The sequence below is a fragment of the Diachasmimorpha longicaudata genome, chromosome 5 (assembly GCF_034640455.1).
Source record: "Diachasmimorpha longicaudata isolate KC_UGA_2023 chromosome 5, iyDiaLong2, whole genome shotgun sequence".
Lineage (NCBI taxonomy): Eukaryota > Metazoa > Arthropoda > Insecta > Hymenoptera > Braconidae > Diachasmimorpha > Diachasmimorpha longicaudata.
This window is the reverse complement of record NC_087229.1, coordinates 8,587,871-8,605,899: the sequence shown is the minus strand read 5'-3', so window position 1 is coordinate 8,605,899 and position 18,029 is coordinate 8,587,871. Positions and strand designations below refer to the sequence as shown.

The window sequence follows — 18,029 nt, the reverse complement described above, 5'->3', positions numbered from 1 at the left end:
TAATCGCTTCGAAAAGTTCATTTACAAACAAAGAAAAAGGCACATTTACCTTAAAAAAATTGACGCATACAAATTATTTCTTCAGAAAAATTTATATTTTCCAAAAATATAAAAAAAATTTTACATCGACCAAATTAATACTCAAAAAATATATAATTATTTTGATTTATTCCTTATACAACTTATTTGTTGTGATTTTCTTTATAAAATTGTTTTAAATTCTGCACTTTTTGGTACATTTTTTCTATCCGTGTCGTTCCCTCCGCGTGTCAACGACAATATTCCAATATTCCAATATTTCCAATTTTCTCGGCTTAAAAATTTGCAAAAATCCTCATGACCTATCCTCGAATAATTAGCCACTGAAATTCCCGTATAAAATCCCCACAAATCGTCACGAACATCGCACGCACAACACGAATGCCGCAAGCGACAAGTGAAACAGTTAATCCGTGAGCCGCCATTACCGGCGAAAGCTACCCAACAAAGGGGTAAAAATAATCGATGAATGAAAAATACGTATAACGAGAAAATGCTAAACACAGCACTGAAGAACAGTACCAAGTGTGTATTAACAAATAGCTGCAAGAGTTATAGGTAATTCGAATTAATGCACAAAGGGGGCGGGGGGGGGGCGGCGGCGAGAGGAGGATGAGAGGTATTTGTAGTTTACCTACTTCGATGGAACCTAGTTTTCGTACACGATGAGCCGCTACTCTCCCAGGAGATGCCTCGTTTACACCGTAATAACAAGACACGATGGAAGATCTATCGCCTGGACCATTGTACTTTACCCGTGAGTTTTACCCCACATTCACTCGGGGCAGTTTATTTACGCTCTCGATTTAATATCGTGACTTACCTTCATTAAATTCCGTGGGGGAATCGAATTGGTCTAGTGATAGTTATGAGAATTATGGGGAGTTGAGGACAATTGAGAGAGGAATTTTTTATTTTCGTTGGAAATTGAATTGTCTGTGAAGTGGGGGGAGCGAAATTGAATTTATTGAAAATACCATGTGTCCATAAACAATCGAATGGATATTGTACTGAAAATTGATTTATCCTTCTTACCCATTTATTATTGTCATTATAATTCTGAATTAATCTTTTAAAATCAAATTTTCATGCTCCATTGCTCTCATTAATTCACTCATTTTTTTCTTATATCAGTACAATTTTTTTAATTACCTGGACATTCCTAGAAATGTCCCCCAGATCGGATTATAATCGTAATTTTTCCTCTGCTCCAGCAGGAATTTTTCACGAAAATTTTTCTCCGCCATTCGCGATTCTCCAAAAAAACTACCGGAGCTCCGATCGCAACTGGACACAACCGGTCTCAGAAAATTGAAAAATAATTCGAGCGAAGACACGGAGAGGTAGATATATTTTTCGTACCTCAGGAGCACTGGTTATCCCTCTCCCCCTCCCCCTGCCCATCCTCCAGCGCTCAACCGCTGGGTAATTCACATTTCTTGCGGACGTCTTGTCGAAATCGCGGTTTTACGGAGGACGGGGTGAGCGAGGGAGAGAGAGAGAAAGAGAGAAATAGTGGGTATGAGCAAGAAACAGAGCCTTGCACGCACTCAAACCCATATTCCCCTACCTCACCCCCTGGACTCCCCCACTGCATCGCTTCATTCGTGGCTGGACTGCCTCATTAATAAGTACAGAGCAACACTGAATCGCTGTACGTACACCTTGGAATCGACCTCATCATCATTCTCGCTTCCCTTCTTCAAATTCCAGTGATGGTATACATATGCCCATCAAATACATACCAAAAAATCGCATTAAAGGATAGGACGACTGGACGTAAGAAGTAATGTAATGATGTTTGATGGGGTAGATGTGATTTTCTCGGAAATTCATTTGGGGTGATTTTTTATTTGGGTGGATGGGGAGGGGGGAGAGTTGTTGGTGCCACGAGAACAAGTACATTATTCAATATATATAATATATAATATACATGTATTACGTTTATTATATTTTATATGACGGATTGATTATGAGAAATGAATTAATTATGAAATTAAGGCACAATTTGTGGGCATAATGTAGTCGAACTTGATTGATCTATTAATTGCATTATGGACAGCTAAATTTTATCAATCATAAAAACAAGAGACTTATCAGCTGAAGGCCTTAGGATGGCCAGTTGCGAATTCTCGCGAGAACTTGCAATATATTTCGTTAAGAATCAATAAATAGGAGGCTTGTAAAAAATGTCCATTTGATATTTGAACCCGTTTGTAACTGGAATAGAAGAGACTAGGAAGCATCAGGAGGTGGCGTGTAAAGGACGAGTCATGGATGAGAGAGGTTACCCTCTCCCTCCACCTTCTGCCATTCCTCGCAGTATCAGTGCCAGTACCGCTATCGCCCTTTGACCTGACTCGGGTTCGGTGGAGAGGCCCAGTAAAACGAATACAACCGAGTGTTCTTCTTCTCCTTCTTCTACCATCTTCAAGTACAACCTTCGGATATATCGAATGGTTGTTATATACCAGTAATTTTCGTCTCTCGCGTGGCTTCCTGGTGTCGTGCCACCGGATCTGGATCGTTGCTGAAACCCAGAAACTTTCATTTCGAATTAACTTCGTTGGCCTTCAACCCCTTCTCACAATAATTTCCATGTGGAGTGGATTATTTTTAATGAATAATTCTAGTTGCTCCGTTTCGCCAGTTCAGTTGGTGCTTCTGTAGCAGTTGATGAAAAAATGATTTTGTTGGCTCTCCAGAAATTAAATAAATTATTATTAGTTTCTACGAGTCCCAGTTAATATAAATTGATTGAAGAATTTTTACCATTAAATATTGAAGCTCTAGCCTCGGAAAATTCCATTCAATAAAATAGTCACTATTCATTCGAGACAACTCGAATTAATTAATTACCAACTGCTCATTAAATTAATCTCAATCCTGATTCCAATTCATTTATTCAAATTACGGACAATTCACCTTCTTGAACGAGTCCAGTTAACATTGATGTCCTCAAGTACTCATGAGTACCATGTCTTCGAAGCTCCGTCTCTCCTTGGAAATAATGTCGTGGGATAGTTTGAGAGTACACGATCAAGGTTTTCTCCTCCTTTGCTATTATGAGACCTCTTATAACGTCCCGACTGACGACAGGAGAAAATCGCTCCGTGCGAGTCGATTCATTTGGGTCAGGGCACAAGTGGAGTCGAGCGCTTTGACATTTTCAACTTGTCATGTTGTGCAGAGAGTTTTTAACCCGAGGGGAGATTAAAAATTGTCTCAACGACTATTTTAAAATTATCATTCTACGTCTAGACAATTATTACCCAGAGAAATTGTTTCCTCAACTGGAAAAATAAATTAGAATGAATTGTCAATTGATCAATGGATCACTCTTCTGTAACTTAATTGAACTAACATGGAAATTAGTTATTGACCCTCATCAATTTTCAATCTAATCATCAATTAATTATTTACGAAATTAATTACAGATCGGGATTTCTTCAATATTTAAAAAATATTGCGAGATTTTAGACATCAGAATTACTGAGTCCTAATCGCATACAATATCGAATTCTCACCGAAAAAGTCCTCGCCTTCCTCATCTCCACACCGGAACACCGAAAAAAAACAAATTAATTAGGAGCAATTGCGATAATTCTTCGGTCTTACCTGGAGGATGAGGGAAAAAATAATTGGTGATATGCAAAAACTCATTGTAACTACTAACGCCGGCGGCGATAGACTGAAGTGTTCACCACTACAAAACCAGTCTCCGATCATCATTGTTATCATCAACAATAAATTTTACGTTTATGTTTCAAGGTGAGTTGGACGACAAATTCTCAATTACTGCGTATCTTCGAGGGCAGAATTTTATTAAGAAATCAATCACTGAACTGATTCCGTAAAAGCTACGTAATTAATCGATTAATCCTGTACGCGTAATTAATCAATTAGTCCTGTGCGGAAAATGGTATTCTATAGAAAAACCAAAAATTTTGAGAAAATAATTATAGTTGTGGGGCAATGAGATTTTGTTCAATTTAATGAAAAATATTAAAGGCATCGTTTATTGGTACAACTGTTGGGTAATTTACATATCCTCGTAGACGCAATCAAGAGTGGAATCTTCATGTGCGATGACGATGGAGGCACTGAGGACTGGATCGTCGCGTTCTGATTCCGGTGAATAAATGTCAATCGTGAGTTCGTCAACATCTCCACACGATGGACGCAGAAAACCAACGGCATATGTTACATTCATGTAAATTATCTCTGAATTTATCAGCACACGTTGCTGAAATGATATGAAAATAAAATCCAATTTTATAAACTTTATTTCCCTTTTAATTATTTTATTGGTTCACGGAATTGAGAGTATGATTTTTTGAGGAATATCTTCCAAGAAGCAATCGATTTTTGAAATAATTAGTTAAGCAAATTGTTCCCCTGAACTGATTTAATTAACTAGAGGTTGAGTAAATGGAATTATTTAGGATTAATTGAGGAGGGAAATGTCAGATAATTTTCGCGAAAATTTCTCTCCAAATATTCCTCCTCGGTTTACCTGGGGAATAGGACACCCTTCGGAGAACTTGAGAGGCAGAACTGCCATGAAGATTTGAAATGCCTGACGATGCTGCTCGTCGTCCAAAACCCAAGAACAGAATTCTACATTTTCTCCCGTCATAATTCTCTCAGATATGTAGTCTTGTTGGTCATAATCCACTCCAGTCTCCAATCGATAGTTAATCTATGAAAAATTAAAAATTCAATAACACTTACTTGGAAAATATCTATGAGAAAAATATAAGATATTAATTTTCTTAATCTCACGTTAAAAAATATTCACCATTTTTTTTAAATATCTAGGATTGGAATGGAAATTTTGTGAATATTTTGCCACTTCGTTAGACAATTTGTCAGTTCAATAAATACCCATAAGCTGTCCTCCCGCGTTATATTTCGTAATATTAATATAGAGATTCCATCCTCCGTTGTCACATATGACGAATTCCCCAGAAAAAAACTGTGGGACTTCATTCTGGCCGGAAATACCCCAATACCGGACACCTACATTTTACAATGATAATTTTATTTACTAGTTAATCACCTTAATTTTAGAGACGTCGGAAATTACTTCAAAACTGGCGCTTCTGTAATTTTTTTATATTAAAAATAAATTAAGCGCTGCAGTCTCGTCAGACATAAACAAATTAATTGTTCAGAGAATTGAAGCAAAAATTTTCGTGTTTCCGCAATGAAATTTCTTCTAAAGATTAAAAAAAGGGTACATAAAAATAATAAAAAATTCACTGCCAGCACTAGCATTTTTCTAAAAATCTAACTGCCTGCAGATAATTTTGAAGCAACTTTTTCTCCCCACAGACGCTTATTACTTCCTTGATTTCACAGTACCTGACTGACAATCTGGATGCCGTAAAATAGCAATACATGAGCAATCATCGAGCGAGTTTATGAACGATGACCGGGGTACGGGAGGACTGTTCACATGTCGACGTAATGCAGGTCGACGAGGCGAGGTTTATCGCAAAGGAAATCGCCTCATTTACAAATTACAGGTGAGTATTCCAACGTTTTCTGTCTCTGTATATGTTTTTGTCTAATACCGTGAAAATTACGAGGAGAATTATAAAATGATTGATCATAATTTATTTTTATGGAATGAAACTCAATGAAACTCAATGAACTCAATTAGCTAATTCTATACTCCAGCGCATATCGTACCATTCACTTTTTCATTAAATAGAAATAGAAAATTTGGCTTTCCTCCTTCTCCTCAAATTCCCAAAATCGTTGATTTTTTGAGCAAATCCCATTGACAAAAATTTTTCAATCAAAGATAATCGTCTCTCACTTGGCGTTATGCCAATCCCTTTGCCATTGTCCTTTTGGCCACACGCTCGAGGTCGCAGGGAATCAGGCGGGATCGGTTCGTTTTAATGGCTAATCACCAATTAACCAGAGAGTATCCCATCGTCCGAAACTCCCAGAAGCATTTTAACGAGCCGCCGTGTCGCTCGCCTCAGTTGGAATTCAACTTTGGCTGTCCAAGATGCCTCTTGCCCCCCTCCCCCTTCCTCAGCATCATCCACGGGAGGAAGGGGAAGACTCCCCGCGACTCCTAGGTCTCTCCAGGGGCATATCCATCCCCGGTGGACAAGCGTCTACCACATGAACACCTCTACCTATGTAATCCCCTCCTCGATACGAAGAAACTTCTCCGGGGAAGTTCGCTCCTGAATGACGACATCGGCGGCCTGTGGTTTTCGTGGGGCCCTTCTCTAAAAGTGTGTGTGTGTGTGTGAGTGTGTGTGAGTGGCCGAACCAATTAGTGCATATTTCGGGACAGTGTTGGAAGAACTGAGGGAGAAAGCCAGGGGGAACGACAAAAAGCGGCGGAGGGAAAAAGAAAGACTGACTTTGGGCTGGTTTTGGGTGGACGGGGGGAAGAGGGAGGTCCGGGGGTGGTTCAAGGTGACCCTGGCCTCCAGGACTATCATTCCTAGATTAGCCCTTGATTCCCTTGGGAGGAAAACCCAAGGGAGCGCGATGTTTTTCATGACTTTTCGGAAATTGGGTGATCGGATTTTTTATTAATTTGGCTCCTCCAATTAAAGTCCTCTACGCGGAGAGAAATGGGCAGAAAAAATTACGGAAGGTTCAGTAGAAGGTACCAAAGGTTGTGGGAACAGTATCCAACGAGTCACGTAAATTTTAGGGAACGTTCCGTACTGTTTATTGGGCCCTTCGTAATTTTTATTAAACGATTTATCTCGAGTATCATTTATTGGTAAAACTCAATTATTCATTTGTTACCACAAATATTGAAAACAATAATTCTGTGCTGATTTGAAGGTTCCCCCCGGAAGCTCCCCAACTTCATCAGCACCTGAAGTCCCAACCCCCAATTAAATCGATCGTCATTTCGTCTGTCACGTCTCCCCAGATAAAAAAAAATCCCACAAATGTTGAAATTCCCGTGGAAAATTCACCCCCGATGAACCACGAAACCCCACCTGATAGAAAAAATCGCATCGGAAGCAATGGAGCCCTCATCCCTTTCGAAGCAACGATTTAACGATCCCCCGTGTCCACAGAAGGCGGCAAAAAATCACTCGAATTTTTCCCCATAACGAGCGACAAAAAAAAAATGTCGTACCCCGACAGTCCTGACGATCAGCTCTACCTCCTCGAGTTGACAGTGAACTCACTGCTCCTCACCGATGAAAAACAGTACGAGTGTGACAAAAGACCGTTACTCGTAAAAATAAAATATCTCGATCTGCCAATCTTCGTTCTGTCACCGAGGGACTTTGATCAGTCGTCTCCATCAGGTAACGAGAGGAAAAACGTTAGGACAGTATTCTCATCCGGCATATCCTGTCTATTTGGTAAACGACCGAAGTCATTGGTGCGTGAAATGCAAACGACACATCTTAAAATCGGTATATTCTGCGCTGATGAGACATATCCAATTGCCGAAGGAGAATTTCAATTATCTGGTTGTCTATGTGATCAAGTGTCAATGGCAATGAATGATAAAGAGCACTTGCCAAAGCCGTTTGTCATGGGAGGTGATCGTAGACTTGTCGATCCGGGTGAAAATCCAGCCGGAAGTATTGACTTTGAGTTCAAGATGACGTCCCTCGGAAGGAACGTTATCACGCACTATCACCTGATGGATAACGCGTTTGTGTTCAGGAGTGACCGAGAGGACGGAAAGTTTTTTGTTAGGCGACTGCTTCCTGAGGATGACGAGCCTTGGAAGGGGGTGAATACCCCTCCGGAGGTCGCGGAAGAGAAGCCCGAGGAGAAGCCGGTGAAGGTTAAAAAGGAGAAGAAGGGCAAGAGGAAAAAGTAATCTCAGTGTCGTCCGGGCTTTCCGGACTACGAGGAAGAGATTCTAAAAAATCAGAATTGTCCGCTATCCGTGCGACGGGCTCGGATCGTCGACGGAATTCTGAGTGAACGGGAAGAAGAAAACGGCAAAAAAGATTGTTTAAAAAATTTTGGAAAATTTATTATATGTTAAAAAATTCACGATAAATTATACTTCACTCTCCACATTTTATTGTTCGAGTTCAAATTTACTCAAAGTTAAGCAATAAATCGAATTTTCCCTAACGATTTATGAAAGTAAATCTATATAAACGTTATACCATCCAACTTCCACGGCCCTTACCGTGAAAAGTGGGCCTTATGCTTCTATACACTTCGATAAATCATTTATCATATCGATCGATCAATGCAGATAGTCCTGTTGGCGCCCCTCGGCGTCGTATGTTCAAAGTGAGAACAGGGATGAACCCAGTCGGCAAAGAAGCGTGTCGCCATGACAATGCAATTGTTATTGTCATTGACCATAAACAAACCCCCAAAAAAATACAAAAAAATCCGAAACCCAAAATAATGAATAAATCCTAGTGGCCCTCACCTCACCTCACTTCTACTACAATAAATAAATAAATAAACATCCCATAAATTATGAGTGAAGATAATTCCCCTCATTTGGACCTGAAACCCCCGGAAATGCCCCCAGCCATAAACATGCAGAATTCGGAATTCCAAAATCTAACGTCCGCCGAGAAGCTGAACGACAGTGAGTACCGAAGTTTCATATACCGCGCCTTTCCGAACGAGCGTATCTGCGCATGCTCCATAGATCCCCACGGCAATGAAAGCGCTTCCGTCAGAAAATGTCCTGGGAGTTGCAAGAACACCTGTTGCAACAGAACTCATCCAACTGTTACAATAAACAAGAACAACTGCGGAAATCCCGAGGGTAAGAATTCCGATTCCGCCCGCAGTCAGTTCGACAACGAAGTTCGCCTGCGCGGCGGCGGTTGCGAGGATCTGTACCGGAAGTGGGAGGATCTGGACACAGGGAGGATTCCCCGAGTTCAACATCCCCCCAATTGTCCTCCCATCAACAACAACAGCTCTCCGAACTACTACTACACGACCCGCACGGCGAGTTTTCCCACTGAACCACTGGGGAATCCCCTGAATTCCTCGTTAAAATGTAAAACGGATCCGAAAAATTGCGGGGACGGACCGTGCATTGGGGCCGATTGCTTCCTCCGGACACTGAGAGAAACTCAGGAGTTCGTTGACTCACTGGGTAGAGTTCCAGGATTGGCAGGTCTTGGACTAGAGGATCCGTCGGAGAGTCCTTACTTCAGGAAAAATGAATCTCCATCAGAAGACATTGAGCCGGCGCCTGTGAAGGAGTCAAAGAAGTGTAGGAGAAATTCCCGGAGACGGAGTCACCAGAGGACCCAGAACAGCGACGATCCGGTTCTGATCAGGACGAAGCCCTTTACCCTGCCATCCTCCGGAAAGAAAGAATCGTTCCGAGGATCTCCTTTACCTTCAGTCGATCCGGACAGTCTTCGAAAGCCCGAGGAAGTCCGCGCGGACGGAATAGGACCCTGCGGTGACTTCGGCTGCAGGTCTCGGAGGAAGGCCCGACCCCCGGCCACGAGCTCCCACGAGCTCGTCAAGGTCACGGACAGGGAGAGAAGGAATTCTAAGCGAAGTTTTCAGCGGAGAAGGCTGAATCGACGGAGAAATCGTGGAGTAGTACCAGTTCACGGGGGCGAGGAGTTGCGATCCTCTCGGCGGAGGATCAAATACGTTTACTTGGCCGGAGATGGTTATCCTGGAGTGACGTTTGGCCACAAGAATTGCAACGACCCGAGGAAGAGAGTCCCCGCTAACATGGGATGGCTGTGGAACGAGTGTCAGGCCCTGGGACGGCTCAAGCCGCGTGTCGGATGGCGACCTGGCGCCATCTCGCGGACGATGAAGGAGATTATCAAGGAAACTAGGGCCGGAGCTCTGGAAGACACCAGATCGCGGTCCGCTCATTCCAGGACCAAACTGAAGACCAGGAGTCAGACTTCGGTGAAGAAGACTCAGTCGAAGAGGCTCGACGATGTGGAGGAGGAGGAACCCCCGCCCACTCTACACATTCTCAGGCGGGACGGCACCTATTATGTTACTATGTATCCTATTAAGCAGGAGGGCATAGAGGTGCCGCGGCTTGAGGTGCCGATGAAACCGCTGCAGTTTAAGATGGTTAAGGATAAGGATGAGACTGACACCGAGAGCTCCACTGCTTCCGATATTGAGATTGAGTTCTCACCACCTGCGGCGGTTAATAGGTACAAGAAGAAACCGGACGTTGTGCATGTCGATGTCCAGGTGAAGCAGCAGGAGATTCTTGATGCCTTCAAGCCTGTGGGTGAGAAGAAGAAGGGGAGAAAGGGGAAGAAATAATGGAAAGTGGCGGCAATTATAGTCATCCGCATCGGTTATCGACGCGTTTGATTAATTAATTAATTGATAACAGATAAGTTTGGCAATGGAGTTCTGCGTTTTATAAAATAGTTTTTTTGGTGTTCGTCTGCGGGAGGAGTAGCATAATTGGAGGGTTAATTGATCTATTTCTCATGAGAATGAACAGCGGACATTGATTACGAATTACTTGGACAGCTCGACGTGATTAGAGGCGGGTAATGAGATGTAACTGGAGCATGTGCATTGGCCGATTGGATTGTGTTTAATCAATTGTCTCAACCCCATTTCTCAGAGTCAATCAATCAGTTGCGATTCGAGGAACTTTTGAGGGGATTGAAAAAGGAAGATAATGAGATTCGATATTTCTAGAGCAATTCTCATTAATTACAAATAACTGAGCATAATAGATAACATTGTTAACGAAAGGTCACTTTCATAAAGTAGAAAGCAGTAAAAAACAAAGTTGATAGTTCATTTTATTTTTCAATTTGAAAATTTCCACAAAAAAATTTGAATTTGATAAGGGGGTTTTCTATGTTATCACCAGCGCGTAAAAAGTATGCCAATGAGGAAAATAACAGAACCAATGCTATAAAAAAAGGCAGACAAATATAACAAATGAATGTTGACAAGCTGGGATGGTGGTTTGTTAAATTTTCGAAAAAAATTGATTGATAAAAATTCATAGTCAGTACAGACGACTACTGTATTGCCGACAGAGTTCTGATAAAAGAAAAAAAAAATAGTCAAGTCAAAATACAAACCAGAATTCCGAGGGGATCCCGAGGAATCTAAACAATTCAGATTTACAAATTGAAATAAAATTCCTTGAGTGACATCGACCTCTGCGTTCTTGTTGTTGAGTCAGACGAGTCATGCCAGTTCAGTGAGGAAGCTCGACTGAAAGTTTGTGAGTGACGTGCTCATTTCCCTCCCAAAGATCTCAGTGAACTATCTAAAAAATCCTTGCTGTATCATGAGTGGCCAGACCCAGGAGGAGAGGAACGCTGTTGTGCGTAAGAAGATGCTGGACCTGACGAATATCAAGGTCGGACCTTTGCCAGAGGACTCGCCATGGTTGAGACCGGCGCGAATATCATTTATGCAAGATGGCAAGGCCAAGAATTGGGATGTCTCCAGGATACATGACAGCGTTGCTATTATTATTTACAACACCACGAGGAAGAAGCTCGTGTTTGTCAGGCAATTCAGGCCAGCTGCTTACTATGGAACTCTACCAGAGAAACATCAGGATGTTGACACCAAGCAGTATCCACCAGAGGCTGGCCTGACCCTTGAACTTTGCGCTGGTATTATTGATAAGAATTTGCCATTAGTTGAAATCGCCAGGGACGAACTGAAGGAGGAAGTTGGGTATGAGGCTCCTGCCTCTGCTTTTGAAAAAATTCTCACCTACACGTGAGTTTTTTTGAGGTTATTAATTGATAGTGAATAAGTGATAGTGTAATCCAAGGTCACATTGTCCAACTCAGTTGTTTATGAGGCGAAGCTGAGGACGAAGGGAATAGAAAAATCATAAAGTGCATATTTGATCAACATTTTTTTATCAAATAAATCTCTTTCACAATTTTTTTGTTGCATACAAGCATTGAAAAGATAAAGGGAGGACACACGTATTTTTCCGTCTTGTGGGTTTGTGGGTTTTATGACGCATAAGACATTTGAGACAGAACTAGAAGAAACACACATAAATATTCCATCACATTATCGAAGCATTTTAATTTTTTTCTATTTTTTTAGGGATATTGCAGCCACCACTGGTAGACACACACATTTCTATGTTGAAGTTACTGACGCCATGCACACACACCCTGGTGAGTGTCTTCTTTTATCTGTCCTCATTCCTCCTGAAGCATTCCTCAAGAGATATCTCAGGAAGCAGGAAATTTAGACCAAATTGTGACAAACATCTTTCGTAGAAAATTGAATACTTTCAAATTTTATTCTCAATATTTTTAATATTATTCAGGGGGTGGAGATGAGTCTGAAGGGGAACTGATCGAAGTCGTCGAGATGAGTATCCCCGAAGTGCTGGAATACATTTCGTCAGGGAACGTCCAGAGTCCCCCAGGTTTTCTCTTTGGCGTTATGTGGTTTTTATCCAAGAAACGTGATCGTTATGCATGAAAAAAGTGCAACGTGTTAAATCAAATTTATTTATTTACAAAAAGGAGAAAAACAAGTATGTACAATGTAGGGAGAGCATTATTCTCTCCTCTTCAAGAGAATGGGACGAGAAACTAGAGTTATTGTTCAGCTTCGTCCTTCGAGAACTGCGAACTGACCCATGCAAGGCCCCACTTGAGATTTGTGAGTAAAAATTTCAGTGCCTTGGTCCACTGTTCTTCGGAGTTGAATTGAATCCTAGAAAAAATTGTCAAGTTGTAGATAGTTAATGCAATAAAACCGGAGAGAACCAGAATAATTGTTTTTTTTTCATTTGCGTAATTACGTAAAAACAAAAAATATGTCACAATTAATTAACAATGAATTTTAAAAACAGTCACACTAAAATGATACACCACATACACCTTCTCTCACAGAATCAAAAGACATACTTAACAGAATAAGAATTGCCAGTAGCAGAATCCTCAATCTTTCCCCGATCCATCTTATAAGGTAAGCAGAATCCGCTGTCTCCCTTCTCCACCTGCTCCTTGAACTGCTGCAGACAATCGAGAAAAGCTACCATGGCAGCATCGAACTTGGTATCCCAGAGCAATTTAAATCCTCCGCTGCCATAGAGTGGCAGCTCCTTCTGCTGGTCCAGCACTTCCACATAACTGTGATTGCCAAATGGTACAAGACGAAATCGTTGAAAGGTGAGATTCATCTTCCTGGCCAGTGCTGTGAGGAGTAACGTCGTTTGTCCCCAAGCCGCATTGATTTCACTCCAGTCGACTGGAGCTGTTGGGAGCCGGCCCAGTCTGAATGAATTTATCGTGCCAAAGTGGCCTGATTGCCATATGTGAAATGTTGCATTGAATACGTTTGTTTTTTTCAGTCTTTCTAGTTGAGATGAGGCATAGGCCAGTTGACATTCCAAACTACGAGAGAAATACAAAAGAATTTTGAAAGTTTTGAAAAAATAAAAAATATTTGAAGCGAATAATTTGCAATCACCTTCGACATTCATCCTCGGCAAGGATGAGATCCCTCCTGTGCCTGGAGTATTCCTTCCAATATCTCTCCTCTTCGTGGTGCAGCCTCTCCCTCTCCAATTCTTGCTCAGCAATGGCATCTCTGGTAGCAGCCTCCTCCTTCCTCAATGCCTCCAACTCCTGGATCATCCTCTCCTCCTCTGCCTTGACGTCGGCCAACTCCTTAGCAAGATTCTCCATGTCCAACGACTCATTCCCCTGGTGCTGCTGCTGCTCCAGCTCCAACTTCTTCAGGTACTCGTTGTAGTCGGACCATTCACTCTCCGTCATTCGGAGCTGTTGGTCCATCAGCATCAGGAGACTGTCCGTACACTCGTCACAGAGGGGATGGTCTGCTGCACTGCTACTGCTGAGGACATCGAACAGGGTGGCTCGCACCTGAAAATATGATTATGACTCACGCGATGGGAAAATAAATTGATAATAAGTTCTTCGATAAAATATTTTTCCTTCAGTTAATATAACGCGATCATTCACGAATATAACTGAATGAATAATACTCTCAGAGATATTTAATATTCAATGTCTCTCGTGACTGCAATAACAATTACATTAAAAAATTACCCTTAAGTGGTGACTGAGACTCTCGGTCTCCCCGGAATCTCCAACCAGCATAAACCCATTGGTGCCATTTGCTGACTCAGTCAATCTGAATGGCGGAACCAGGTGCTCCAGGCTTCCACTCTGGGGCTCTATCTCCCCCACTACTTGTTGCTGAATTGGTACTGTTGGTGAAATAAAAAATATCCCTTCAGATCCGCTCATTCCAGAAGAGACCAATCACGTCCCATCGAAAAATTAATATTATTTATTCCCCAAAAAAATACTGCAGTGTTCAAAGCATCGCAAATACTTAATCAATTAATTTGCTTGAGTTATGACTCTGCAGATAGCATGATAATTTATTGAAAAGAGGCTCCCCAGTATTTTCATAATTAATAAAATTATCTAACAATACATCAGGTACCAAAAACAATTATGCACAATAACCTCAGATATCTGAGGAAAAAATTGATGAAAAGTACATTAAAATTGGAAAATAATTGTTTGAACGTTGCGATATCCTTGGAGAGGTGAATTGCATTAAATGTCAAAGTGTGATCACTAATCTTACTAAACCAGACAATAAGAAATTACCTACGTGATAATTCAGCGAGTGTGTGCTCCCCAAGATGATCGAAACTGGAGTCAAGTCTAAGTGGTTGAAGACACCTTTGACAGGAAAAACTGACATTGCTTTTTATGTCAACCATCTTAGCTCCAATAATATGCCAATTGAAACGACAGTAGACTCCTCGAGCCGATTTTCCTATTTTTCTTTATTTATAAATAATGACTGCGACGCTACGACTGGCGTCAGCTGATTCCAATGTTATTGTGGTGGGAGGGGATGGATGGATTCACAATGACCGATGGACGTGCGCACAGAGGTCAGGTGGGAAACTTCGTGAATTTGAAAATTTATATTTTATGTATCGTTTGGATAGATTTTTATTTGTGTTTTAACAGATCCGTATGTAGATAGCCGACAGAATGACGAGACCAATTTTTGAAAAAACGTGTATTTTGCCTGGATTGTAATTACAGATGAGGAATAAGTATTAATAACTATTTTTCAGTCGCGGAATCGATGCTCCTGGAGTATGGAGAATAATCCTGCTCCTTCAGAGGAACCTGCAAAGTAATAAAGGGTCAATAAATAATCAGAAATGATTCAAAGAAAGACTTCACTGATTTTTAAGAAAATATTCATAAATCTTTCTGGAGAGTTCGGTAAGCTTTCGATTAGATATATTTTTTTTTTTTAAGTCTCCATGAAATTTTCTGGTAAATTCACCAAACGGTTCGATTGACTAAAATTTTAACGACAATTTACCTAAACTTTAATGAAATCCCCATAGAATTTTCAGAAGTACTCCCAGAAGTTATTTATTAAATTTTGTTCTATTTGGACTCATGAAAGACTTTCGAGCTTTACTTTAGGGTGCCTCCGTTGGTACTTCAATATCAGCTGGAGACGTCTCCACCATCGCAAAGTTTTGGCGAATATTGTCCATTGATGTGAAATAGACTTCATCCTTGCGGTTCATCGCTTCAGCTAATTTTGGAAGAAGACTGTATACTGAATCCTCCTCGATGCTCTCAGAGCCGTTCTCATAGGAATAAACGACTATTTCTACTGAATCCGTCGTGATGTCGTCGTCCTCACTGATCGTTGTCTCCAACATCGGTGCCTCTGTCACATCGGAAGTTTCCTCGGTGACGACGGACTCCTCCGGCTCCAGGAATGCTGGGTGAGCCATGGTCACAGCAATGCTAGCGGCCAACAACATTACAGCGAGCTTCATCATCTAGAAAATATTTAACATAATATAACAAAAAAACACAGCGATTAAACAAAATATAATAGTTAATCAAGATAAATTTTTAGTAAATTTCGATTCCCTCCAGGTGAACAAAAAATCATTGCGCGGGTTTCTAACACATTTTCACTAACTCCTCTTTTGCCGACATTTGAAAGTCAGTTATTATGTAAATATGAATTAAAGAAAAATTACATATTTTTTAAATAATTTTATCGATGAAAAGAACTCACTTTGATTGATTATTTGTAAAATGCGATTTCCTGTCGTTCAAGATGATCAACTTCTCGTTGAAATAACTATCTGATTGACGCTATTAAACTATCTCCGAGTCTTTTATACTGATCATTTTATCTTTTGTCATAATTGGCTGCTCATCCTCAATCACTTTAGTTTTCGTGATATTCTTCATTATCGAAAATCCATTACTGAATTCCACGGAATCCATTGGATTAGATAAATAAATTAGTCATGTCTCAACTGATTGATACTTTATGAAGGTAATTTTTTTTAATGTAGAGCTTTTCTACTCCCAACAATATGGACATCCTTTTAAATATTTTCTACATTCTGCGAGGAATTTGGAGTTTTTTGAAAAAGCAAAATTTCTTTTGCACTGTATACAGACTATTCATTTTTGCTGATAAATTGTACATGTTCGTACGAATAAATATTGTCTCCGTCACCCTCCCCCCCTACCCCCGCCCTCCAATTCATTTTGAAATACGTGATTGAAATAGAGACGATATATCACGAAGGTCATCGATATGTTAATATCGTCACTGATCATTAATACGACATTAAGAAAATATTTGTGTATCGTTATGAACTCAAATTCTGCTTTTCATTCCTAAGCATTGATAAGATATTGGTAAATTGTTTATACATGACTAGAGATTCCTAAATATTACTCGAGTGATGAAAATTTCTACTTCCGCACTCGATCAACAAAACATAGTCCACTTGGTGACGCAATACGGGCCTCGATTGGCCTGTAATTAGCCCCTGTCGATCAGTTAATTATCATATAGTACCTAGTCTGTCTAATGGGTCTAAATATCATAAATATAAGATTTGGTAAATAAATAAATGACGAGAAATGTAAATTTTATTTTATTTTATTTTATTTTATATTTATACAAATTTCACCTCGGGGTCCTTGGAGTTATTCCAAATGAAATTATCATTATTTTTTAGAAAATCCAATGAAAATGACGATCATTCACGCCCACCTTCACCCTCCGCCAATAGCTCTCCCCCGATTCCTCTAAAACACCTATCAACATCATCTCCAACAGCAAAAAATCATAATGTGCAACAGGGAGATCTGTTTGAACTCAACCCTGAACTCAGCAAATTCCTCGGAAGACATTTACGACTCCAATCACGATTTTCTATCGCACGTGGGCCACTGCAAGCACAAGGTCGTGGGTTTGGTCCGTCAGCAGATGCAGAGGGTCTCCCACGAACGTAAAGTACTTTTACTAAAATTTCCAAAGAAAAGCCTTTAATTTTTTTATTCTCGTCAAGTTGAACGTCCAGCCGAACGTAAAGTACAAATACCCGGGCCACGATCCCGAGATGCATTATTCACCCCCCGAAGAAATTAGGGATGCCTCCATTGAGAAGGATAGTCAGACACGGAAAGTAGCGAAGGCCAATGTGAGGGACAACGAAACTTTAACTTCTCCGAGGCTCGAACCCTCGATTCTTCCAAATTTTCTACTCACGAGACCTAAACTACCCCAATTGGACCATGTTTACGAGTATAAAAACGTTATCGTGGCCTCTCTGGTGATGTTGGGGGTCGTTTGGATGGCTCTGGTGCTTGGGGCCCTTCTGGGGGCCTCAATCTGCGGAGATAAACATACGTGTCTCCCGATTTTTCAAATGGGATCGACAATGCGGTCCAGGCATTCATTATTTTAATCTCACATACAAAAATTCTGAGAATGAGAATTATTTTTTTTTATTTTGTGAGAATTTCGTTCTTGAAAAAAGAAATTCCGAAAGAAATCCTTTTTGTCAGACTCTGATATAATACAGCCGCAACAACTGGCTCTTAACTGTTGAAATTTCGAAAATTCACTCTGACTCACCTTTCGTTCACTGAATTAAGAACTAAATAATAATAATAATAGTGGAGGATTATTGTACTTAATTTTTGTAA

The 18,029-nt window shown here is 40.7% G+C and overlaps 8 protein-coding genes across 10 annotated transcripts; 4 read left to right on the top strand and 4 right to left on the bottom strand.

The window, feature by feature from the left end:
* Positions 1-1,996: 1,996 nt before the first annotated feature.
* LOC135162179 (uncharacterized) lies at positions 1,997-3,702 on the bottom strand. The gene is made up of 3 exons (XM_064120366.1): positions 3,567-3,702; positions 2,965-3,332; positions 1,997-2,569 (listed from the first exon to the last, which is right to left on the bottom strand). Exons 2-3 carry the CDS (start codon positions 2,987-2,989, stop codon positions 2,136-2,138), a joined length of 459 nt encoding a protein of 152 aa, XP_063976436.1. The 5' UTR covers positions 2,990-3,332; positions 3,567-3,702; the 3' UTR covers positions 1,997-2,135.
* Positions 3,703-4,036: 334 nt separating this feature from the next.
* LOC135162177 (uncharacterized) lies at positions 4,037-5,528 on the bottom strand. Its single transcript, XM_064120365.1, has 4 exons — positions 5,407-5,528; positions 4,927-5,061; positions 4,556-4,741; positions 4,037-4,285 (listed from the first exon to the last, which is right to left on the bottom strand). The coding sequence occupies exons 1-4, from the start codon at positions 5,452-5,454 to the stop codon at positions 4,082-4,084; spliced, it is 573 nt and encodes a 190-aa protein (XP_063976435.1). The 5' UTR covers positions 5,455-5,528; the 3' UTR covers positions 4,037-4,081.
* A 1,365-nt stretch (positions 5,529-6,893) lies between these two features.
* Positions 6,894-8,136, top strand: LOC135162017 (uncharacterized). The gene has a single exon (XM_064120064.1). It carries the CDS (start codon positions 7,163-7,165, stop codon positions 7,871-7,873), a length of 711 nt encoding a protein of 236 aa, XP_063976134.1. The 5' UTR covers positions 6,894-7,162; the 3' UTR covers positions 7,874-8,136.
* A 129-nt stretch (positions 8,137-8,265) lies between these two features.
* On the top strand, positions 8,266-10,886 carry LOC135162015 (uncharacterized). Its single transcript, XM_064120061.1, has one exon. The coding sequence runs from the start codon at positions 8,497-8,499 to the stop codon at positions 10,291-10,293; it is 1,797 nt and encodes a 598-aa protein (XP_063976131.1). The 5' UTR covers positions 8,266-8,496; the 3' UTR covers positions 10,294-10,886.
* A 191-nt stretch (positions 10,887-11,077) lies between these two features.
* On the top strand, positions 11,078-12,760 carry LOC135162018 (uridine diphosphate glucose pyrophosphatase NUDT14-like). The gene is made up of 3 exons (XM_064120065.1): positions 11,078-11,733; positions 12,076-12,149; positions 12,305-12,760. The coding sequence occupies exons 1-3, from the start codon at positions 11,291-11,293 to the stop codon at positions 12,460-12,462; spliced, it is 675 nt and encodes a 224-aa protein (XP_063976135.1). The 5' UTR covers positions 11,078-11,290; the 3' UTR covers positions 12,463-12,760.
* On the bottom strand, positions 12,478-14,861 carry Atg6 (Autophagy-related 6). Of its 2 annotated transcripts, none has more exons than XM_064120063.1 (5): positions 14,634-14,861; positions 14,061-14,221; positions 13,459-13,874; positions 12,894-13,382; positions 12,478-12,699 (listed from the first exon to the last, which is right to left on the bottom strand). In XM_064120063.1, exons 1-5 carry the CDS (start codon positions 14,728-14,730, stop codon positions 12,582-12,584), a joined length of 1,281 nt encoding a protein of 426 aa, XP_063976133.1. In that variant the 5' UTR covers positions 14,731-14,861; the 3' UTR covers positions 12,478-12,581. The 2 variants fall into 2 exon arrangements, with proteins under 2 accessions (XP_063976133.1, XP_063976132.1); XM_064120062.1 differs by having other exon boundaries at positions 14,638-14,861.
* Positions 14,862-15,055: 194 nt separating this feature from the next.
* On the bottom strand, positions 15,056-16,181 carry LOC135162688 (uncharacterized). Its single transcript, XM_064121429.1, has 3 exons — positions 16,093-16,181; positions 15,475-15,847; positions 15,056-15,170 (listed from the first exon to the last, which is right to left on the bottom strand). Exon 2 carries the CDS (start codon positions 15,845-15,847, stop codon positions 15,476-15,478), a length of 372 nt encoding a protein of 123 aa, XP_063977499.1. The 5' UTR covers positions 16,093-16,181; the 3' UTR covers positions 15,056-15,170; position 15,475.
* A 762-nt stretch (positions 16,182-16,943) lies between these two features.
* On the top strand, positions 16,944-18,028 carry LOC135162000 (uncharacterized). Of its 2 annotated transcripts, none has more exons than XR_010298892.1 (2): positions 16,944-17,329; positions 17,390-18,028. XR_010298892.1 is itself a non-coding variant. In XM_064120039.1 (2 exons), exons 1-2 carry the CDS (start codon positions 17,170-17,172, stop codon positions 17,786-17,788), a joined length of 564 nt encoding a protein of 187 aa, XP_063976109.1. In that variant the 5' UTR covers positions 16,944-17,169; the 3' UTR covers positions 17,789-17,902. The 2 variants fall into 2 exon arrangements, 1 of the variants encoding a protein (XP_063976109.1); XM_064120039.1 differs by having other exon boundaries at positions 16,944-17,334; positions 17,390-17,902.
* The last annotated feature ends 1 nt before the right edge of the window (position 18,029 follows it).

Excerpts from the sequence above, each read along its gene's own strand:
- LOC135162179 (XM_064120366.1), bottom strand. The coding sequence starts at position 2,989 with ATGTTAACTGGACTCGTTCAAGAAG. Across the intron at positions 2,570-2,964 it reads AACTGGACTCGTTCAAGAAG|CAACGATCCAGATCCGGTGG; the intron begins GTGAATTGTCCG and ends TCTGGGTTTCAG.
- LOC135162177 (XM_064120365.1), bottom strand. The coding sequence starts at position 5,454 with ATGATTGCTCATGTATTGCTATTTTACGGCATCCAGATTGTCAGTCAG. Across the intron at positions 5,062-5,406 it reads GCATCCAGATTGTCAGTCAG|GTGTCCGGTATTGGGGTATT; the intron begins GTACTGTGAAAT and ends TGTAAAATGTAG. Across the intron at positions 4,742-4,926 it reads CGCGGGAGGACAGCTTATGG|ATTAACTATCGATTGGAGAC; the intron begins GTATTTATTGAA and ends AATTTTTCATAG.
- LOC135162017 (XM_064120064.1), top strand. The coding sequence starts at position 7,163 with ATGTCGTACCCCGACAGTCCTGACGATCAGCTCTACCTCCTCGAGTTG.
- LOC135162015 (XM_064120061.1), top strand. The coding sequence starts at position 8,497 with ATGAGTGAAGATAATTCCCCTCATTTGGACCTGAAACCCCCGGAAATG.
- LOC135162018 (XM_064120065.1), top strand. The coding sequence starts at position 11,291 with ATGAGTGGCCAGACCCAGGAGGAGAGGAACGCTGTTGTGCGTAAGAAG. Across the intron at positions 11,734-12,075 it reads GAAAAAATTCTCACCTACAC|GGATATTGCAGCCACCACTG; the intron begins GTGAGTTTTTTT and ends CTATTTTTTTAG. Across the intron at positions 12,150-12,304 it reads CGCCATGCACACACACCCTG|GGGGTGGAGATGAGTCTGAA; the intron begins GTGAGTGTCTTC and ends AATATTATTCAG.
- Atg6 (XM_064120062.1), bottom strand. The coding sequence starts at position 14,749 with ATGGTTGACATAAAAAGCAATGTCAGTTTTTCCTGTCAAAGGTGTCTT. Across the intron at positions 14,222-14,637 it reads CACACTCGCTGAATTATCAC|TACCAATTCAGCAACAAGTA; the intron begins GTAGGTAATTTC and ends TTTCACCAACAG. Across the intron at positions 13,383-13,458 it reads GCCGAGGATGAATGTCGAAG|TTTGGAATGTCAACTGGCCT; the intron begins GTGATTGCAAAT and ends TTTCTCTCGTAG.
- LOC135162688 (XM_064121429.1), bottom strand. The coding sequence starts at position 15,847 with ATGATGAAGCTCGCTGTAATGTTGTTGGCCGCTAGCATTGCTGTGACC.
- LOC135162000 (XM_064120039.1), top strand. The coding sequence starts at position 17,170 with ATGTGCAACAGGGAGATCTGTTTGAACTCAACCCTGAACTCAGCAAAT. Across the intron at positions 17,335-17,389 it reads GGGTCTCCCACGAACGTAAA|TTGAACGTCCAGCCGAACGT; the intron begins GTACTTTTACTA and ends ATTCTCGTCAAG.